Source organism: Podarcis muralis, chromosome 10 (genome assembly GCF_964188315.1).
Source record: "Podarcis muralis chromosome 10, rPodMur119.hap1.1, whole genome shotgun sequence".
NCBI classification, from domain to species: domain Eukaryota; kingdom Metazoa; phylum Chordata; class Lepidosauria; order Squamata; family Lacertidae; genus Podarcis; species Podarcis muralis.
In genome coordinates, this window is record NC_135664.1 from 59,327,936 (window position 1) to 59,348,835 (window position 20,900).

A 20,900-nucleotide genomic window follows, 5' to 3' on the forward strand; every position below is an offset into this window, starting at 1 on the left:
TCTGATTTATGCCTAATTATATTTATGTACATATTTACATTTACTCAAATGTAATGCATGCAATTTTTGGCCAAATTACGTCATGAAAATTAGTGTGTGCATTAGATTTGATAGTTCATTGCATTTGAGTAAATACGGTATTTAATGTTTAACTTTGAACACTTTGCTCTAGATTGAGAGACTTTTTGCTGATGCGCATTATATTCACCAGCAAATACTTTTTTGGTTTCAAGGTTTTGAAAATTGAGGTGCACATTAGACTTGATGGCACATTACATTTGAGTAAATATGGTATTTTTAGGTCCCTTTTAGGGCAAAGCACTCACAAGGCCCCTTACATAAAAATCATTAGTAACACAAAAATATAGCATACATAATACTTCAGTTAAGTATTCAGCTATTCCAGATTATCTATCTGTAAACTGAAATGTGAAAAAGGTGAAAAGTAAAGAGCAAATGGTTGCATTTATGTGCATTTTATAGGCAGATTCATCCCCCCCCCATTTTTCTCTTGTGTTCTTTGCAATATATGCAATATATTAAAAAGCTGCAGTAAATTTTCTTCCTTTTATTTTTATCCATGCTGTCTACTAATCAATTGTTTCCTCTTTCCATTTTCTTCCACCCAAGGCTTTTTAGTGCAATTTTAGAACAAGCAACCAAAGCAGATGGGGTAAATTCAATAGGAGGCAAAGGCGCCGGATTTGACGTCAAAGCACTTCGGGCTTTCCGAGTATTGCGTCCCTTACGGCTGGTATCTGGAGTTCCTAGTAAGTAACTAAATCCAAGTTCACGCTCTCTCTCATTGTTGTTGGGTTTTTTCAATAGAAGATGTAAATATTGTGAGATGCTGCTGTTGCTGAAAGAGATGTGTACTAAGATGTTCAAGCACTTGACATGATAATGGATTTCAGGGTGGAAGATAACAGAAGGGGCAAGGAATATACTGCCCATGCTTCTGGTTACCCTTAACACTTATAAAGAATAGAATCCAGTGTGAGATAACAGAGGGGGAAAGATACAGGCAGGTTTTATGAGAGAGGAGTTGCTGCACAGGCCATATGTGATTGAGCTATCGCTAAATAATATGAGGTAATAGATCAGTTTAAAACAACAAGAAATGAATACATAATCAATGTAATGAAACTAGTATGAATTAAGTCAATCTAAGAACTGGATTGCTGACTCTGAAATAGATGTCTGTTAATAATCTCACATATGGCTGGCTTGATGAAGAAGCTCTCACAGTGACTTAAATGCCTGTTCTCTTGAATGGCATTTGTATTCCCCTGCATTTCCCTGAAGGCTAGGATTCTGATCACATCTGGACAATCTTTTGTAATGAAGTAATATGATAGAAATATCATTTCCTGTGGTGTGCACACTTTGTTTTTTTGTCCTAGTGCCATGCCATGCCAAACAATGGATGGGGGGAGAAACACTGCAATAACTCCATAAACCTGTGACCAGAGCTGTGTACTCATTGTGAAAAATAATGCCTCCATCTGGGATGGTGTCAGTATCCAGAAGGGTGCACTGATGCTGATGTTTGGTCCTCCTATGCATCGGTTCCCCTGGATGCAGGTTTATCTGATCACAGCAGCTGGGTCTGGGAATCCACCTGCATCTTTAAATTTTACACAATCCTCTGACATGATGTTAAATGTACGTGTTCTTCCTCCCACACACACTGGGACTCCTGGGACTGGCATGAGGAATTGTACTATGTGGTGTAGCCAGTTCATGTCATTGTTATGTGCAAACAGCATGTCTAATATGCTTTGTAGGTAAGAGGACCCACATATATGAGAGTATGAATTCATTTTTTGAAGGTGACACTATGATGGACTTCCTGTTATAACTTTGATATTTGAGGAATGCCAAGAAAAACAATTATTCAGCCTTCCGCAGACGTATCTTTTTAATCAGCTAGCATTATCACATCTCATGTGCACATGGGTGATTATTAAAACTGCATGTTTTTATAGAATTTTAAGATTAGCAACTAAATAAGTTAGAATGTGGGCCTCATTGAAATGCTTCTGCAGGGGGAGAATTATTGAGGCAGCTAGAGCTTTGCATGCTGCAGCAGGCAAAAAAATTAGAAGTTCAATGAGGCATGAATGGGGGAAGAGCAAGTCTATCATTTGATAAAGGAACTTATTTGTACCTTAATGAACTTCTAGGGTACAGGAACATTTGTTCTTCCTGGATCTGGTAAGTTACAGCTTAACAGAAGGACTATATTGAGATCATTGTTAAGCTAACTTTTACACAGCTCCATATTTTGATGAAACTCCTGAGCAATTTTACAACATATTTCAACATGTGGGATTCCAGTGTGCTTTTCTACCATCCATATGAGGTCAAGAATTGTTCCAGAAGTAAACCTCCATTTACAGTGTAATTTGATGGGCATCACGCTAGCCCGTAACATTTTGCTACCTAAAGTGGAATCCTCCTACTCCCCATAGGATTTTTTTCAATGAAGCACATATGCTCATATATAATTAACATGGTACACAATCATCTACAGTGATCTAGTTCATCTCTCATTAATTTCAATGGGGCTTGTGCAATAAAGTCTCCCCATGCATTGTGTGCCACCATGGCTCTAAATTCCACCACTGTCTACTGCCTGATGCAGTTGATTCACCTGGCCCTTATGACACAGCTACTTTCAGACAGAGGGATCAGAACTTAAACTTAAAGCTGCCTTGGCTTTGTACTTTGTTAGTACATGGAATGTACATGGAATGTTAGTATCTGGAATGAGCTGAATGGGCACAAGAGACAGGGCCTTTTGATTAGGACAGCTAAACTGTGGGGCATCATCCCAAATGTGGCCTACCTAAACATATAGTGCGTGTATTTTCTCACATAGCAAAGATATTACTGTTTCAGTATGCATTTTGCTGTGTGCAAACTGCAGTAGTTCTCATTTTATCATGAAACACCTTGAGGGCTCCCGAATGGAAAAAGTGGATAGAAATGATTAAAATAAAATAATGTATTTGTAGACCACCCTTCAACAAGAGTTCTCGGGGTGGGGGGAACCATGTGACAATTGAATATAAAATAAAACAATCTGCAGTAACACCATAAAAATAAAAATGCAGTATCATAATATAGGTTTATATAAATAAATAAACTGAAGTAGGCAATTACTTAGGGGAGGTAAAGGTAAACATGACAAAGTCTAAGAGACAGTTTGCATTGCAGCACAGATATCTAGGACTGCAGTCGATCTTAAATTAGGTGGCTTATATACAATATTATTATCATTTACTGCAAATTTGATGAGCACCACCTAAATTCCTTCATCCAAGACTTAGAACTATTCTGAGGAAACTGGTTATCCTGGTGACCCTGAGCCACTCTTTGATCTCCTTCACAGCTGAACCATGTTTTGAACTTTAAAACTGTGGATTGGCTGAGCAAAGTTCCAGGTTTGTGTCCTTCACACTCCCCTTCCTCCTCTCATGGTTTAAAGCTGATGTGTTATGGAACTTAGCAAAGTTCAGTTTGAATGGGGATCCCTAGCTTGAATCTAACACTAAACTGGGATTATTTAAAAGTGAAACTAGTCAAGGGGGGAGAGCATGCAAGCTTGATGATTTGCTCAGCTTATTCAGGCTTATATGCATAGCACTAAACCATGGTTGTATGCAGACATGGCAACTGTCTTTTAGCCCACTGTACCTCATGCATATAGGGAGTATAGGGAGAGTAGAACCATGTATTGTTCACCAGCCTGATATCTTTGGAGAAAGATCAGAAGAGAGGTGCATAAATAATAACATAAATAAATATTTATAAACTGCTTTTCAGCCCTAACAAGGCCCCCAATGCAGTATACAAAAAGAAGACATTAAAAACTAAAAACTGTGTGAGATGGAAATGTCTTTGCAGCTCACCTGAAAGTGAATAGAGATAATTCCAGTCTAACCTTCCTTGATATAGGGAAATATGCTCCTGTAGTTTCCTCTTCTTCCACAGCAAATTTTGAAATCTCTCTCCACCCACACAACAGTTGATTAATGTGTGCAGAATAAACTCACAATAAACATAAACAACTTATATAAGTGCATCACAGGAAGCCTACATCAATGTGTAATGAGTGTAGAATGAAGGTGGCTTTTCAGCTATTACAAAAAAATAGCCCAGGAAAGCTACAAAATCACATTCCTTGCTGAAATTTGTTGCAATTGGGGATATCGCTTTTCTCTCTCTTTTTAAAATATTTTTTATTGAAAGTTCTCAACATAAAATACAATAAAAGCCATTAATAGCAACTGCAGGGATTTTTAGCACGAGTCTGGGCTTGTTTATTCAAAAGAAACAAGTTCATTGTGGCTTACTTTCTAATATTTCCGTTTATGATTACAGCCTTAACCATGTACTTTAAAGCTGCAATCCTATACAAATTACGTACCTGGAAGTAAAGCCCTGTGAACATAAAGGGACTTGCTTCAGAGAGAAAAATTCAATAGAATTGCACTGTACTTCTTCTGAGGTTTCTCACTTACTGTTGCTCCAAAATGCTTTGCAGTGTTCTTGATAAGAAGATACCTTATGAGAAGAGCTAGGAATTAGGTAACTGGGAGAAAATTGTTTTGAGCTAGGCTATTTTTTCATTTGTTGCAAGTTGTCAGTGTGGGTGGTATAGACATGCTAGGTGGCAAATTGGATTTTACTGGATTTTGTTTCTTGATCATATACTCATCCATGAATTCACGTGCTGTGGTTTTGTTGTGAGGTTTCCTTGCCTATAAAATATATTTTGCAATTTAGCCAGCACTAATTATATAATTCTATGTGAAGGGGCCAAAACATGGCAGCAGCTGATGCAGTTCTTTTGGTACTGGGCCCATAGTTTATACTCCGAAGAGTCCCTTATAAAGATCTATTTCTGTATTTTGTTAAAACATGTCAATAAATCGTGCAAGCTTTTCTCAGAAAATAATATACTGATCCCAGGATGTACCTTTACACTTGCAAGATCATTTCACGTAGAATTAGGCTTTTAAGCATAGGTGCTAAGCCATAGAGCCTACGCTTGGACCTTAGTAAGGTACTAGAGGCTGCAGAGTCTAAGGCCTATAGTAGCTTACTAGGCTAGACCTTAGCCTTTGGCTATATGGCTATTAGTGAAAGCACCAGAAATTAAGAGAGAGAGCGGGAGAGCAGGAGGCGCCATTAGCAATAGCGCGCCTCATGTTATGAGTGGTTTCGGGTTGAGAACAGACCTCCGGAATGAATTAAGTTCGTAACTGGAGATACCACTGTAATTAATAAGAAATAGAAGTTAACGACTCCACTCTCCTTGCAGGTGCATTAAAGGAGAGAGGAGGGCATAAATATAACCCCAAATCTTGCATAGATTCATTTCTGTAACAAACCATAGTTAATGTTATGTCTGTAATACAGCTTTTCCAGAATTTTTTTAGAAAGCACTAGCTTTTTTATTATAGGTCAGTAACTTGAAGTGGGGTATGTTTTCAAACAGACACATCCACACATAAAAATAGAGGTGATGGAACTTTATTACTTCAGTGAGTGATTATATAAATGAGTTCCCTGAAATGTCTGTCTTTGGGGCATCCCACATATCAGACACATAGAGTTGGATCCAGACTTAATTATTCATTTCCCACTGAAACCTAAGTTAGGTAGAGGTAAAGGTACCCCTGCCCGTATGGGCCAGTCTTGACAGACTCTGGGGTTGTGCACCCATCTCACTTAAGAGGCCAGGGGCCAGCGCTGTCCGGAGACACTTCCAGGACACGTGGCCAACGTGACAAAGCTGCATCTGGCGAGCCAGCGCAGCACACGGAAACGCCGTTTACCTTCCCGCTAGTAAGCGGTCCCTATTTATCTACTTGCACCCGGGGGTGCTTTCAAACTGCTAGGTTGGCAGGCGCTGGGACCGAGCGACGGGAGCGCACCCCGCCGCGGGGATTCGAACCGCCGACCTTTCGATCGGCAAGCCCTAGGCGCTGAGGCTTTTACCCACAGCGCCACCCACGTCCCGAAACCTAAGTTAGTCATGGCTAATTTTTCACCCTGATTTTTGGGAACTACATTATTCTGGATCCAACCCTATATAATCATAGTTTCTAGGTAGTAGCTCAGTCTTAATTTTGTTGAAGCTTTTTCTAAAGTGCCTTCCATTAACTTCTGCAATATAATACATAGCTAAAAAACTTCTTGTTTGGGCTTCTTTCTCTGCCTCAATAGGTTTTTGGAGAGAACATTTGAAAATTTTCCTTGTCTTTATGATAAGGAAGTGAGTTGAGTATTAAGTAATGATAACTTGGTGGTTATCAAAAAGACAACATTTTCTAAAGGCACAAAAGAAACAAATCTTTATCTGTAGCTAATTTAGTTAAACTGTTATTTGATTATCTGAGTTACAATAGAAATGGTCTTGATTGTAACTTGATGTAAGGTTAAGTGGAAATGAGCTGAATTGAATTGTTGTAGGGAGTTACTTTGGATTCTCTGTGCCCTGCCAGTTTGAAACAGTGCCTTGCATTTTAATATGTGTGATAACTTTATTCTCCTATTCCTTTTATATGGTTTTAAATTGAACAGTTAGTGTAAAATCAGCACACACAGAGGGGGGTCTTAAAGAATTCCCCTAGATATCACATCTTTGGTTTTGTAGTATAGGTAAAAGTATAAAGTATGAAAACCCATAAAATGGTCTGAAAGGTAACTGATGCAAAGTGGAAAACAGATAGGAAAGTGAGTAATATATGTTCCTGAAACACTAAATCAATATCTAATCTAAACTATGAGGTCAATATTAAAAATAGAGCAAATATCAGGGCCTTGTGCTATACGTATGTAGAATATTCTTGCTGACCTATATTTTTACTAAAGGCATCAGTACAGGATAATATTCCTTGATCTTGTACCCTCAAATAGGTACCGGTAATTATATCTCAAATGTCTTAAGACTGTGCAACTGAAAAAAATAATGGAACTAATGTTTTTAAAACAGTAGCCAGGATTTACAGAAATAAAGATCTCCCATATCTGATAAGAGTTTACACATGCAGTAATCATATATTTATTGATAGTATACTATATGAGATGCTTCCATACCACCAAAACAGATGCACATGCAAGTGGGGGTGGTCACTGTTAGTAACATTCTGTAGCGTGCTTTTCATTGATGTGATATTACTATACTTATTACCAGAAATGCAGAGAATGACTTCCTTTCTTGAGCTTCTGTATGTGTAGGGAATTCACCATGAATATGAAAAACTGGATTTAGGAAGCATACATGTAAGTGCTTTCCAGTTCTCTAAATCAACCTTCCCCAAACTGGAATTCTCCAGGTGCTGTTAGACAGCAACTCTCATCTTCACTGACCATTGTTCTTGTTGGCTAAGACTGATGGGATTTATAGACCAAGAACACCTGGGAAAAAGTGGGTGGGAAAGGCTGCTCTAGAACATCTCTGAAAAACAGAGGCCAATTAAAAAATCACTGTGTTACAGGGGAAGTGAAGAATTTTTTTGTGAAATTTTTTCAGGAACCAAGTGTCCCATGAGGAGGAAGAGAAGGAGCCAGAAGCAAGACAAATAATTATTGTTTTTATATATATAGATATATAGATATAGATATAGATATAGATATAGATATAGATATAGATATAGATATAGATATAGATAGATAGATAGATATAGATATAGATACAGATATAGATAGATATTTCCCCCCCCAAAAAAAAAGATTCCAGAGTACAAATGTTTGAATAAAACCATTCGGATATCATATGAATGCATTGTAAAAGAAAACATAAAAAATAATCAACAAGATTAAAGGCAGACAGCTACTTACAAGAAAGTTATTTATTGGAAACCCACTGAGGCCTGTTTTTGAACTGTGAGGAGGAGAGTCATCTGGAGAAAATTATAACTCAAATGCATCCCAGTAGGAAAATGTATTACTGAGCTTAAAGATAAGGCCTATTAAGGCCTCTTGGATTCATAGCCTACTGTAGCTATCACCACCACTGGTACACACACGCACACGCACACGCACACGCACACAGCACTTTCCACAGGTAGAGGGAAGAGAGGCTGGAAAAGAAGACCGGAAGGCAAGTTCTCAAAGTAAAAATTTCCCCAATGTTTCTTGGAAGGATCTTGCAAAGGCTGAGGTTTTTTTAGAATTCTGTAAGCAAAAGTGGGAAAGAAAACTTACAAGGAGGCAGGTAGATGAGGGTGGAGAGAAGGAACTTACCCATCACTAATTACAAGTGCAATTGAAATTATTTGAGCTGACCTTTTAAAATTTCTTATCTCTGTGTGTATGGAAAATACAGCTGTCTGTGCTCCCTCAGAAAGTTTATCTCAGATTTTGATATTATGTGGCTTCATGCCTCTTAAAAATACAGTTAAGTCCTACAGTAGTATGACTACATGTGAATTAATTATCTCCTCTGTAGTTCTCCTATCAGAACTCCACCAGCCCTTTGCTCAGAAAGTTCTGATTGTCTTGACTTCTTTACATTTCAGGGCTTTCTACCAGCTGCTGCCAGTGCCCCACCCCTTGGTGGCCTTCTGCTCACCAATTAAACAGGTTAAAGAGGGAAGTCTGTGCTGGCAGAGAGATGCTGGGGTCACTCCACTGGTGGAGGCTGGCAGTGCTGAGTGCAAAGGGCAGATGGATTGTACCCTAACATATTAAGTAAATAAATACTGTATGGAGGCAGCGGCTGTTTGAAAAAGAAAGCTTGAGCTTTACGCTGTGGTATTATCTTTTGTTTTTGTAAGCAAAATTGCAGTGTCCACTTTTTTGCAGGATCAGTGACAAAGGTGCACAGTATCTTACAGGGTTGCACCTATACTAAATTGAATTTTGTCATCTTTTTGTGACTGCCTACTGTCTTTAGCATTTATATCCTGGCTGTTCGACATGTACATCCTTTTCAGCATTTACACCCTAATACAAAACATAAAGAACAGAAAGGTGTCATCACAAGGTAAAAGATGTGTCCCTATATCAAAGAAATGACTGGTGGGTGATACTATTGCATTCACACACAAAAAACTTTCTGAATTTCTATCATAATATGTCAAGTAGCTACTTCTGAGGCACCTGCGGAGAATGAACCCACAGTGAAGTCCCTGTGGGACCAGGGGAGGGGGACAAACAGTTTTGGCTTTCCTTCTTTGTGTTTAGTCTATGGATAGAATGGTCACAAAAAATGCTGATGCTTCCACAGAATAAATATTGTATGCATGTTATCAATGTAAATAAGTACTGTAGCCTATGAGCCCTGTGAAGGAAGTTAACACATTTTGCTTACTGAAACATTTATGGAGACCATTTCAGCCAGCAACAGGCAGTCACAGCTATTTTCATTCTTTCTTTTAAGTTGAATTGATATGCTTTTAAAATAAACGTTGAAAATTGTTTAAGATTCTAAATTATTAACAGTAGAAAAGAGTCGGCTATACTATTGTAAACAATGCTTCTTGAGGGCTTTGTTTTCTCAGTTTCTATTCACATGTCTATCTTGAATAATCTTGAACTTGGTAATACAACATTCATGTTTAAAATATGATGGTTTATGGATTTTCAAGTCTGATTCTTAGTTGTGTTATCTATACCAAGGGTGCTATTACTGAAATTATCATTTTCATTTTTCTGCTGATTGTTTTGCTCTCTCGACTTGTTCTTTCATGTAGTGTTGAATTCTTAAAAGTTTTAGGATGTAGCAGTTAGAAAAAGTATTATCATTAATTCCAGAAGGTTAGTCAGTTGCAGCAAAAACAACAGTCTTTTGACACCTTAAAGACTAACATACTTGTTTCGGCATGATGTTTTGTGGAATAGAGTCTATCAGATGCATGCAGTGTTATCCCCAATTGGTCATCTATGTATGGTCGGAGAGATAGAAACTCTAAACAGTTGGGTCAAGATGCAATGAAATGCAAGAGCAAAATACACGACAATTTAATTAAAGCTGAAATGTATGCAAAATTAGCACAGTGATCATAATATCAATAATTGGTGAAGAAAGATCAATAGCTTTACCTATTAAGAATAGCTAGCCTCACATTTCAACTATGGTAAAATGGAGACTTGGATTGACACCTTTATTTTGCCTACACTTATTAGTCAGTTTCTTCCCCTCAGTGCACTTTTTCTCTGCCACGGATGTGATAGTTTTTATTCCCTCTTGCAAAAAGGTTTGGCATATTTGCTGCACTGGAGCCCGTTAACAGAGCAATCCAAACCCCCAATCTGACACATTGCAGGGATTCCAGATGAGAAAGAGGTGTCTCTTCCATCAATTCTGCCAACCTGTGCAAGGCTCTGCCAGCGGTGGAACCACTGCAGCAAAGCTTTTAACTGTATCCACCTAAGCTGGAGGCAGGCAGAAGTTAATGCTAGGGTATTTGGGGTATAGGAAGATAGGATCCACTGGATCCTAATCAAATCCAGCAACAGGAAGAAGTGGCAATAAGTCTAATCTGGTCCTCTCTGCTGCACCAGCCAGGTGCCGTTGCAGCAAAAAAAAATTGATCCTGCCCACCATCCTGATGTGGCATCTCAAGCAGTAGTCTCAGCAATGGGATAAGGTTCTAACCTGGTGGGGCTTGTTCTGGGCAGAGTATCCTAAATCATATAGTGCAGGCACCATTTTCAAATCCAAGTTTGCAGAATAAGGTCAAGTATGTTTTAGTTTCTATGGAGGTAAGGCCAGATATAGCAGAAGGTTAAGTCCAGGTAAGAAAAATCAGACAAACTGAGATCGAAGTCCAAGTGACAAGGGCAGTAGCACCTATAGCTCTACATAGCATCTAGGCTGTCAAGCATGTTTAAACGTTGCTTCAGCAATCAGTCTAGCCTGCAGCTTCTTTTAAGCAGCTGGCTCCATCCCCAGTGTGTGATGTCTCTACTCTTAAAGGGGACTAACCTGTTTTGGAAGCCATGGATTCTAGAAGTGCAGGGGTAGCCATGGTTCTACTATGGCCTTTGAGATGGAGTCTGAAGAGGGCAGTGCTATCTTATTTAGTTTGCCACATTTTTGTATCAGTTTCCATTTTTTTAAAAAGTCTTTACAAAAAATAATCAGAACTTTAGTGTGCATTTCTCCTAAGATACATGTTTCCGCAAGCAATTTTTGTATGTTATTTTCTCCAATATATGTGTTCTTATGCACCTTTTTATGTTGGTTAAATAACTACATTGTGAAATTCATAGAAGTACAGATTTTGAAGGATTACTGTATTTTAGTTTGTGCATTGCTTTGAGAAGTGCAAAATAGGAATGTAAGAAGAGTCCTTCAAGATCAGGCCAAGGCCCATCTAGTCCAACATTCTGTTCTCCCAGTGGTCAGTTGCTCTGGTTCATATTAAAGTGTTAACCAAAACTAATTTCTTCCTTGTCCCTTATCCTCTTCAAATCTGGTTCTTGATCTTTGGGAAGCTATTCCAATTAACCCCCCAGAATCCCATAAATCACTTCATGATGTTTTGTCTGCAATCCCATCTTCAGTTAACAGTGAAAGCTTTTGACTTGTACAACCTCAGGTTTGTAAGCTCTGGGGACTGCAGTTGTGAGCTGCCTGTGTCTGCCTTGTGCTTGTGTAGTACACTTGAGTACTTTAATGGAGTGGTTAATAATGAACATATGTGTATGTCTGAAACGGCAAAGTGTTTTTCTGGATTCCTTAATATCCTCTCAAATGCTGTGAGAAGATCTGATCATAAATACTAAATCAATTAATCATGAAACTAAGCCCTTGGGATGCTTGATCTCTGTGTTATGGCTGCATCTAAGATTTATGAGTTCTCTAAAACACTTTGAAAATAAAAGACTTTCTTTGTTTATTTCAAGCATCTCATATTGACACAAAATGTCTCCCAAGTGTCCCCTACCTATGAAATATAACTCATATAGGATAGATGAAGAATCATTTGAAGTGTGAGATCAGGGATTTGTGTGAGATCAAGGATTCGGGGGCATCCCAGCAGGCAGTATGAAGCCTCTAGTTTGGCCAGGTTTAATATTCTAGGACCTTAGTCCTCTTCCCTGGTCCACCTAGTAGTGCTTTCTTCAACTAAAGCTCCAGCTCCAGTAGACTCACTTCAAGGAAAACATACCCTCCAGCTCTAGATTCATGTTTGGCCACTCACATCTCTGGCACTGTCCTAACACAGTACCTCACTGGCTTTGCAAAGCCCTACATGCCCATCAGGTGTTTCCCAGGCTGTTATATTTACTCTTATTAGATTTGTTGCCCTGGTTTTGAGCTCCATTGCTGAAAAACTGTAGTCCAAAAAGGGTTTGAAAATAAAACTGCTAATATCATAATGCCATTATGTGAATCTATGGTGCTACCACACTTTCAATACTGTATACAGTTCAGGTTACCACACTTTAAAAAAAAAATGCCTCCTCCAGTCTTCTATTCACCCAGAAGGAACTCAGTGGATGGGGTGGAGCCAACCGCTATATTGGGAAAGTTTCAGAAAAAGGCAACAAAAATGGTCAAGGAGCAAGTTGCCTGTAAAGAAGAGTTTCATGATTTGGATACTTTTTAGCTTTAAAAGGTGAGGAGGAGGAGGAGACATGATATAGTTGTATAAGTTGGTGCAGGGTGTCAACAAAGTGGACAGAAGCTTTTCTCCCTCCCCCATAATTCTAGAACTCCTGGAAGATTCAGGACAGACAAATGGCAGTACTTATTCACACAGTATATAGTTGAATTCTGGAATTCACTACCACAAGATGTAATAGTGCCAACTTGGATGGGTTCAAAAGAGGTTCACAGAAACCCATGGACCACTAATAATAATAATAATAAATTTTATTTATATCCCGCCCTCCCCAGCCAAAGCCGGGCTCAGGGCGGCTAACAACACTAAAACAGTGCAACATTATAAAAACATTATAAAAATTAATTAAAATACAAATTGATGGCAACCATAAACTAAAGTTTTGTAAAGATTGCCAAAGGAGGGAGTCAAGCTGCGCCCTGACCAAAGGCCTGGTGGAACAGCTCTGTCTTGCAGGCCCTGCGGAAAGATGTCAAGTCCTGCAGGGCCCTTGTCTCTTGCGACAGAGCGTTCCACCAGGTTGGAGCCGCAGCCGAAAAGGTTCTGGCTCTAGTTGAGGCCAGCCTAACCTCTCTGTGGCCTGGGACCTTCAAGATGTTTTTATTTGAAGACCGTAAGTTCCTCTGTGGGGCATACCATGATAGCTGTCTTACCTCTAGTATCAGATGTGATATGGCTCTGAATACTAATAGTTGAACACAAGTGGTGAAAGTGCTATTGTGGCAGGGGCGCCGACTTATAAAAAATATTGGGGGGGCCCACTGTGCGATTTGCGCTTTTTTTGCACGCACCTGCTTCCTGCTAGTACGGTGGATCCAGGGAACTGATGCTGCTGCTTCGCTTTTCGTGTGTGGACAGGAGGGGAGGGAGGGAGGTTGCTGGCTATCCAGGGCAGGAGGGGAATTTTTTGGTGGTGGTGGGGCGCCTGACTGCCCCATCGGCGCATCCACCTCCACAACGGCCGCGCTGCCTTGTTGCACGCCTTTTTGGAGCAGCGGCTGCAAAGTTTGGGAAGTGTGCAGCGACTTGTGCCGCTTTGCAACTGTGCAGGCCGGCGCGGCGGGAAAAGGAGAGCGCTGTTGTGTGGGAGCCGAGCAGCACTTGGCCCGGGGTGAAGCGGCGGCGGCTGCATTGTGCAAGCGCTCTTTGGGCAGGCTAGAGTTACACGGAGGGATGCGGAGGAGGGAAGGAGCTCCCCCCTTCCCCATCCCGGCCAGTTTCCAACAGCAGCAGAATCGACCACCTCCTTCCCCCGTCGCACCGGACGGCAGGCAGAGAACCGGCCCAGCAAAGAGACACATAGGGGTGGGAGGCCGGAGGAGGGGCAGAGGGGAGGGAACAAACAAGTATTGGGGGGGCAGAGCCTCCCCAAACAAATTTTTGAGGGGGCTCGGGCCCCCTCAGGCCCCATGGAGTCGGCGCCTATGTATTGTGGTGAAAGTCCTAGCTGTTAACTTCCATAGGCATCTGGTTGGCCATTGTGAGAAGAGCATTCTGGGCTAGATGAGTCAGATCCTGCAGGGCTCTTCTTTCGTTCTTAAGGTTTTTGTATAGCTTCAGAAATGTGCAGGGGGCTGTTGACAGGCAGGCTAAAGTAGATGTATCAAAAAGGAGCAGAGTCAACAGAGAACCTATCTCTAATGGTATCTAGTCCTGAAAATAATCTCTGAAAATAACAACAGTTGATGCATGTACTAGAGGTTAGCCAAAGAGCTATATGTGAATTTGACCCTTTTGGCTAGTTTTCATACTTTCATGCAACCAGGTGCAGTGGCCTTTTGAGAACCAATGTGTAGTAGTAGTTAAGTGTGCTGGACTAGGATCTGGGAGACTAAGGTTCACTCGACCATGAAGGCCACTTGTGACTTTGGACCACTTACTGTCTCAGCATAATCTACCTCAAAAGGTTGTTGTGAAGATAAAAATGAGAGAGGAGAAGTACATATACTACCAATCTAGTCCAGCAATTAGTTGTGTATGGGAAGTCCACAAGCACAATATGAGAGTGAAATCCCTGTCCCACTGTTATTCCTCAATGACTTGTATTCAGAAGCATGCTCCCTTGGCCATCCAGCATGACTTGTGGCTTTGATAGCCTTATCCTCCATGAATTTGTAAAATCCTCTTTGAAGGCTATTAAATCTCTGGGCACCACTGGAGGTGCTATTTAAGTTAGACATGTATGCACTCAGTCTGTTTAAATACAATGTGTGAAAATTGTGTTGAAAATAAAGAAACCAAGAAAGTGGATTGTTCTAAATGACTCACTTGGATTTTATGTGATGGTATGATAAAAAAAGTTGAAACACATATTTTTGCTGTCATGGCATGGCATTATCAGTACTGATCTTAGTATTCTTGTGTTGTCTTACACTTGTGAACACATCAGCCTTACATGAGCTATATGTCAAAACAGGCTCATTCTGTAGCTTATGCAGCATATCTCAGCTAATTTTTCACTTAATAGCAGATCATTTGACAATAATCAGTTTGAAATGCCATACGGCAATATATCGAGCATTAAAACTGTTCATAATGCACCACCAGTGTTCATAATACTTATGGTGTCGTGTTCTAGATTCACAAGTGTATAGTCTAAAGATAAGCAAGATGGCAAGGGAACAAGAAGGAAAAATAAAGAACAGGTGAAAGTTGCCTCATCCCTTCTCCCCTCCAGTCCCTGCAGAACAAGGCATGGGCTCCACATCCAAAGCGGTCAAGGACAGGTTCTGGATCATCCATTTTGCCTATTGTGCCACCAACTCTGTCTTCATGGTTGTCTCTCAGGAGCCAGGATCAGACGTAGGCCAGCAATTAAAAATATGGTGTCAGTGAAGTAAACTCTTTATTCAAAACAGCGCAGGCCTAGTGATCCCGGTAATTCTTTCCAATAGGTCTTGCCCCCAGTGAGACAGTTGCAAGGAGGAAAGGTGTCACTTTTCCACCACTCTCTAAGGTTTCTCCTCTCCAGGGTCTTTCCCAAGCAGTTGCAAACTGTGTCTGTGCACAACCAATATCTGTTCTGCTCTTTTCATTTCTCTGCATGCTAGGAGACCAGGAGGGCAGGGAGCTGGTCGCAACAGGAAAGTGAGACTCCCTAGATTCTTTAGCAGCTTGTTTCAATTCTGCCTCTTAGCCAATGTCCAATTAAGCCTCAGAGACTGTACTGCTCTCTGCCACAGCCTCTTCCTGCTCACTAAACCCTATTACATCTTCTTCTTCCAACATCTCCTCCTTCCAGTTTGCTTCTTCTCCCTCTGACCACTCATTGTTGCCCCACCACCACTCCCTTGGCTCTGTGTCTTCTTCTCCTGGGGCTTCCCTTTGGGGTTCTCCAGCTGGTGCCTCCCGCCACTCCCTCTGCATCTAGCTAGTCTATGACATTGTCAGAAACCATGTCTAGCACTGCCTTTCAAAGGAAGGGAGGTTTCTCACCTGCCCCACCTGCTTCAAAAGAGGCAGTAATGCCACCTCCATCACTCAGCTCACAGAGGTGCTAACACAGGTGTGAACAAACAGTAAAGGCTCAGCCTTCCTGGCATAGTGCAATGTTGCTTGCCCAGTCTCACCATCCTAAGTTAATTGGTTACTCTATTTTCTATACACACCTCTGTCCAGGCAATAGAGAGCCTTGGGACTCATCTACACAGGTCAATTTATAATGTTATAAATGCATTATAAAAATGTGACACCAGATGGTGCTGTAGAGCAGCAATCTGAAGTAAATGAAAATTTCCATTGGGAGCTGTATTTTTTAAATAGTTTTTTTCCCCATAGCGTTTTTTATATCTGTGTAGATCCAGCCTTGGAGGGCTGCATTCAGTCCCTGAGCTTGAGGTTCTCCACTCCTGCTGAAACGTCTTAGTGGCACGTTGCCAGTCTACACTAAACAAGCTTGTACAGTTGTGTTTTATCACCAAAAATATTTGCCACAAATAAGTCTAAAAACACAGGATAATTAAACATTGGAATGCAATGGCATAACAGAGACATATTATAGATGCTTCATAAAATATTAGAGAACAAAGGATGGCAATTTCAATAAATGGAATTTTAATATACTAAAGTTACAATATTAATATATTAAAAATACATTGTTTTTCTTGTTCCCTGTAAATCATATAAAGTTTTATACAACTGACAGTTGTCCAAATTATTAGTGCTCATATCATTGTAAAAGTTATCTTTCCAAGTTAATTTATTAGTAATTCAGGGGTTAAATACAGGTCCAATATATCTGCAGAGTCTTCAGAAAAACTAAGAGAGCTTGTAATTGTTGGCCATTTCTGAAGCTATTAGGGTGCTTAAATTGATGCCCTCTTAGCTTTCCTTACACTAATGACTTACTAATATGGTAATGTTTATTACAATAGCATTTCCATCTGTGAATCTTTAAAGCCTTTGCAAACATGAGTGCATTTACTACAGCACAACAAAATCTGTAGAGTTATTCCCCAAAGAGCACTTCTAAGCTGGTTTTCCAGAACCAGAAAAAACAGCATCTGCGTTGCACTCCAGAAAAGACTGTGTTTCAAGTGAAGTGGTCCCTTTGTAGTGTCCTAATCCAGTTATGCTAAAATTTACTATCATTAACAATCTGTCAGACCTGGCTTTGTGAAGGTGGGGACAGTCGGGTTAGGGTGTATCCAGCAGTGTGTATCCAACTAGAATGAATTTTAATTGCTCAAAGCAATAAGCAAGCCTGACCCTTGTTTTTATATATTGTTGTTGTTGTTTAGTCGTTTAGTTGTGTCCGACTCTTCATGACCCCATGGACCAGAGCACGCCAGGCACTCCTGTCTTCCACTGCCTCCCACAGTTTGGTCAAACTCATGCTCGTAGCTTCGAGAACACTGTCCAACCATATTAGCTCGTTCATTCTGGCCTCTTGCTTCAAGCAGTCTTCCATGGATGGGTGTGGTTGATCTTCCTATTACTTTGGACCTGTAGTTCTTACCTTTGTTCAAAGCTGAATGGTAAAATACAAGCTGAAGTATTGCTTAATATCCTTCCAATAGCACCTCCTACAAGACTTGTCATCCTGTTGCCGTGAAATAATACTTTATATAGTAACGCAAGTGCACAAATCCTCAGGGGTTTTAATTTTGAGATTAGGTTCCACTGTTAAAGCTATGTAAGCATAATGATGACGTCAAGGAAGCACCATTTTATAACCGCTGATGTAATATGTTAGTCATTTTCTTGATCAGATAGCAAATGTGAAAGAAATAGCAAAATAATTTGTATATTTGTATATTTATTAAATGAAGCATTTTCCTGCATACCCTTGTCTTCAGTAGATTATTCAGCATTCACTTCTTGCTACAGTGTTGTCTTTCTCATTGCAGGCCTCCAGGTGGTTTTAAATTCCATTATCAAGGCCATGGTCCCTTTGCTGCACATTGCCCTGCTGGTGCTGTTTGTCATAATTATCTATGCTATCATTGGATTGGAGCTCTTCATGGGGAAGATGCACAAGACTTGTTATGTAACAGAGAGCTTATCAGGTAAGAAATATGCTATGTAATCCCACATTGTGTAACACCTTTTATTATCAGTGGAAAGTGGCTATGATGTGATTGGATTTAACAGTACTTAATATCAGCTTAGTGAATGTGAAAGCTCCAGTGATGATCAAATAACACCTGTTCTGCTTGCCTTGCCTGCCCTGCACTAAGAGCCAAAAGCTCAAAGGATAAGAAAGAAGCTAAGAAAGCTCTATCATGCAATCTCTGTAGATAGTTTTAAATAGAGCAGTGCTATAAACAACATCTCCAACATATTCTTCTAATTCAGGAGTAAATCACCATAAGACTGGAAGGGGTGAATGAGAAGCCATTTGTGCATTTTCTCGGTGCAGTCCCCTGTCAAACAGCATAACGTAATGAAGGGCGCATACAAGGCTCTCTTTGCTTCTTCTGTAGCCTATTAAAGACTGAAAGAGCCATGGGTTCATATAATTAAAGTATGACATTGTTCCATAAGTTGCTCTCATTTCCAGACAAACCAATGTATCTCATGGATTTGTTTGCAAACCACCTTGACAGCTTTTATAAAATCAAAAGGGAGAATAAAATTATCTTAAATAAAATATGTGCCACACTTGGTATGTGGTTGTCAGGAGGTGATTGTTGCTAAACATGTGGATCCTGCTTTACCATGTAGCTGAACCATAATGAAGAAACTTGACAAATACAGAAATGACCGTTCAGATTGCAGATGTAAAGGAAGCATAACCACTTTTCTCATGGATGCAGCTCCTCCCATATAAATAATTTGCTATGTAGAAATGTCAACATTTAGGAGATGGAAACCTAAATGTGGACTGATCAGTGGCATAGAAAATTAAGGCTCTTGTGAGAAATAATTCAGATGATCCACATATCAAAGGAGGGAGCCACCAGGAATAAACAACTGCTCTGATCAAAAAATTATGGAGCACTGACTCTTAGTCACTGCTACTTATTTTCTTCCACATTCATCTTCCTTTCCTTTCCTTTCCTTTCCTTTCCTTTCCTTTCCTTTCCTTTCCTTTCCTTTCCTTTCCTTTCCTTGAGCAGCACATGTCCTTCTGAGATTAAGCATTAATCTTTGTTTTTTATTTGTTTACTAGCATGGGTTTCCATGGCCAAACAATTCCTATCTAGAAATGTTGTTAGTGGGGAAACCACCTGAAGCCAGTAAAAGGCACTCCAGGCTACTAAGGTTGCCTTGACTCTAGTGGCAACACTGGATCTTGGACTATTCCCAAACTACAAACTTGTTCTCTCAAGCTGAGTGCTACACTGTCCAGAACAGGTTGAACACTAATTCTCTGAACCTGAGAACAATATACCCACAGTGCCTCTGTCTTCTCAGGATCCAGTCTCAGTTTGCTGGCCATTACTGGCCTCATCCAGCCCATTACTGAGTCCAGGTACCCGTTCAATGACTATACAGCCTCACCTGACTCAGATGACATTGAGGAGTAGAATGTCAGCAGCGTACTGGTGGCACCTCATTCTGAATCCCAAAATGACCTCAGTCAGAAGCTCTATGTAGATGTTAGAAAGCAAATTTAATATTATGTCAAACTGAGTCACAGAGTGACTAATTACTGAGAACTTATGCTCACAGGCAGCTCAACAACTGTAGTTTCACTTATCCTCCTCTGGGACCCAACAACAGGGATTCAAGGCCCAAATTTCCACCCTCCCTAAATTTTGTGAACCTATCTAGTAATTGCAGTTTGAACCTGATACAGTATCATTATTATCTTAATTCCCAAGCTAAAATCAAGCTGGTATAGTCAAATTCTGAGGTTTTGGCAGGCAGGCAGGCAGGCAGGCAGGCAGGCAGGCAGGCAGGCAGGCGTGTGTGTGTGTGTGTGTGTGTGTGTGTGTGTGTGTGTAAATAATCCTTTTTGTTGCTCCTGAATGAAACTTTTGTTTAATCAAATCTGATGCCAGCAAAAGTAGCATCACCCTCCTCTCTGCCTCTCCCACACAGCACCCTATTTGGATCAATAATTTATTGTTTAGCCTATCCAATCATTGACTTCATGGTTTAACATTATGGTAGAGCTTTCAGTCTGCATGGAGAGGGGTATTTTCCAGAGCTGAACTGTTGCAGTAGAATTTAGTGTCCCAAGTTCATCACATGCCACAACAAAATGGTTTTGACTTTTGTCATTAGCTCATTGATCTGGATATGAGCTGGCAATGTTAAGAGCAACAACTGTCATATCCTATTATCAGTACAGTTCCCAAATATAAACTGTTGTAAATGTTAATAATGTGTAGTCTGACTCAGTGACTCTAGTTCTAGACAAAGCTTCTTGGTTTGTTTTACTTTCACATACTCTTTCCATTTACAAACTCAAACAAACCATCCCTTGAGTCTTTTCAAGTAGTCATATAAGACAGAGATGGCAAAGCTTTTCAGGCTGAGGACCACACTGCCTGGTGCAACCCCTAAAAGGGGCACATGGCAGTGATGAGTGTAGCCAAGAAAATGGGTGTGAACCCCCCTCAGTCTCCCACAGACATGCACTTCATGCCCGTCATAGCACACATACACACAGCAGGTCACAGTGCAACACAGCACACACAAAAATAGATGCATAGTTCTTTTTAAAAAGAATATATACTTTGTTTACTTGCAAAGATATTTTAAAAAATTGGAATCCTGCCAACCAGCTGCATAGAGAGAAAGATGGAGATAGATTTTTTCATCTGCTACCACCACCATTTCACCTTGCTCACTAAGCAGCTGCTTGATCTTTTCTCTATCTTTCCCACCTGCCCCTGTCCTTGCCTTTCCTGATTC

The 20,900-nt window shown here is 40.3% G+C and overlaps 1 protein-coding gene across 17 annotated transcripts in view; it reads left to right on the forward strand.

Moving 5' to 3' along the window:
• Positions 1-20,900, forward strand: part of CACNA1C (calcium voltage-gated channel subunit alpha1 C) — a 518,169-nt gene that overhangs the window by 307,983 nt on the left and 189,286 nt on the right. For all 17 annotated transcript variants that reach the window (XM_077935171.1, XM_077935172.1, XM_077935174.1 and 14 more), the window contains exons 5-6: positions 631-770; positions 17,942-18,100. In XM_077935171.1, coding sequence (XP_077791297.1) covers positions 631-770; positions 17,942-18,100 — 299 coding nt within the window. The remainder of the gene's footprint in view (positions 1-630; positions 771-17,941; positions 18,101-20,900) is intronic.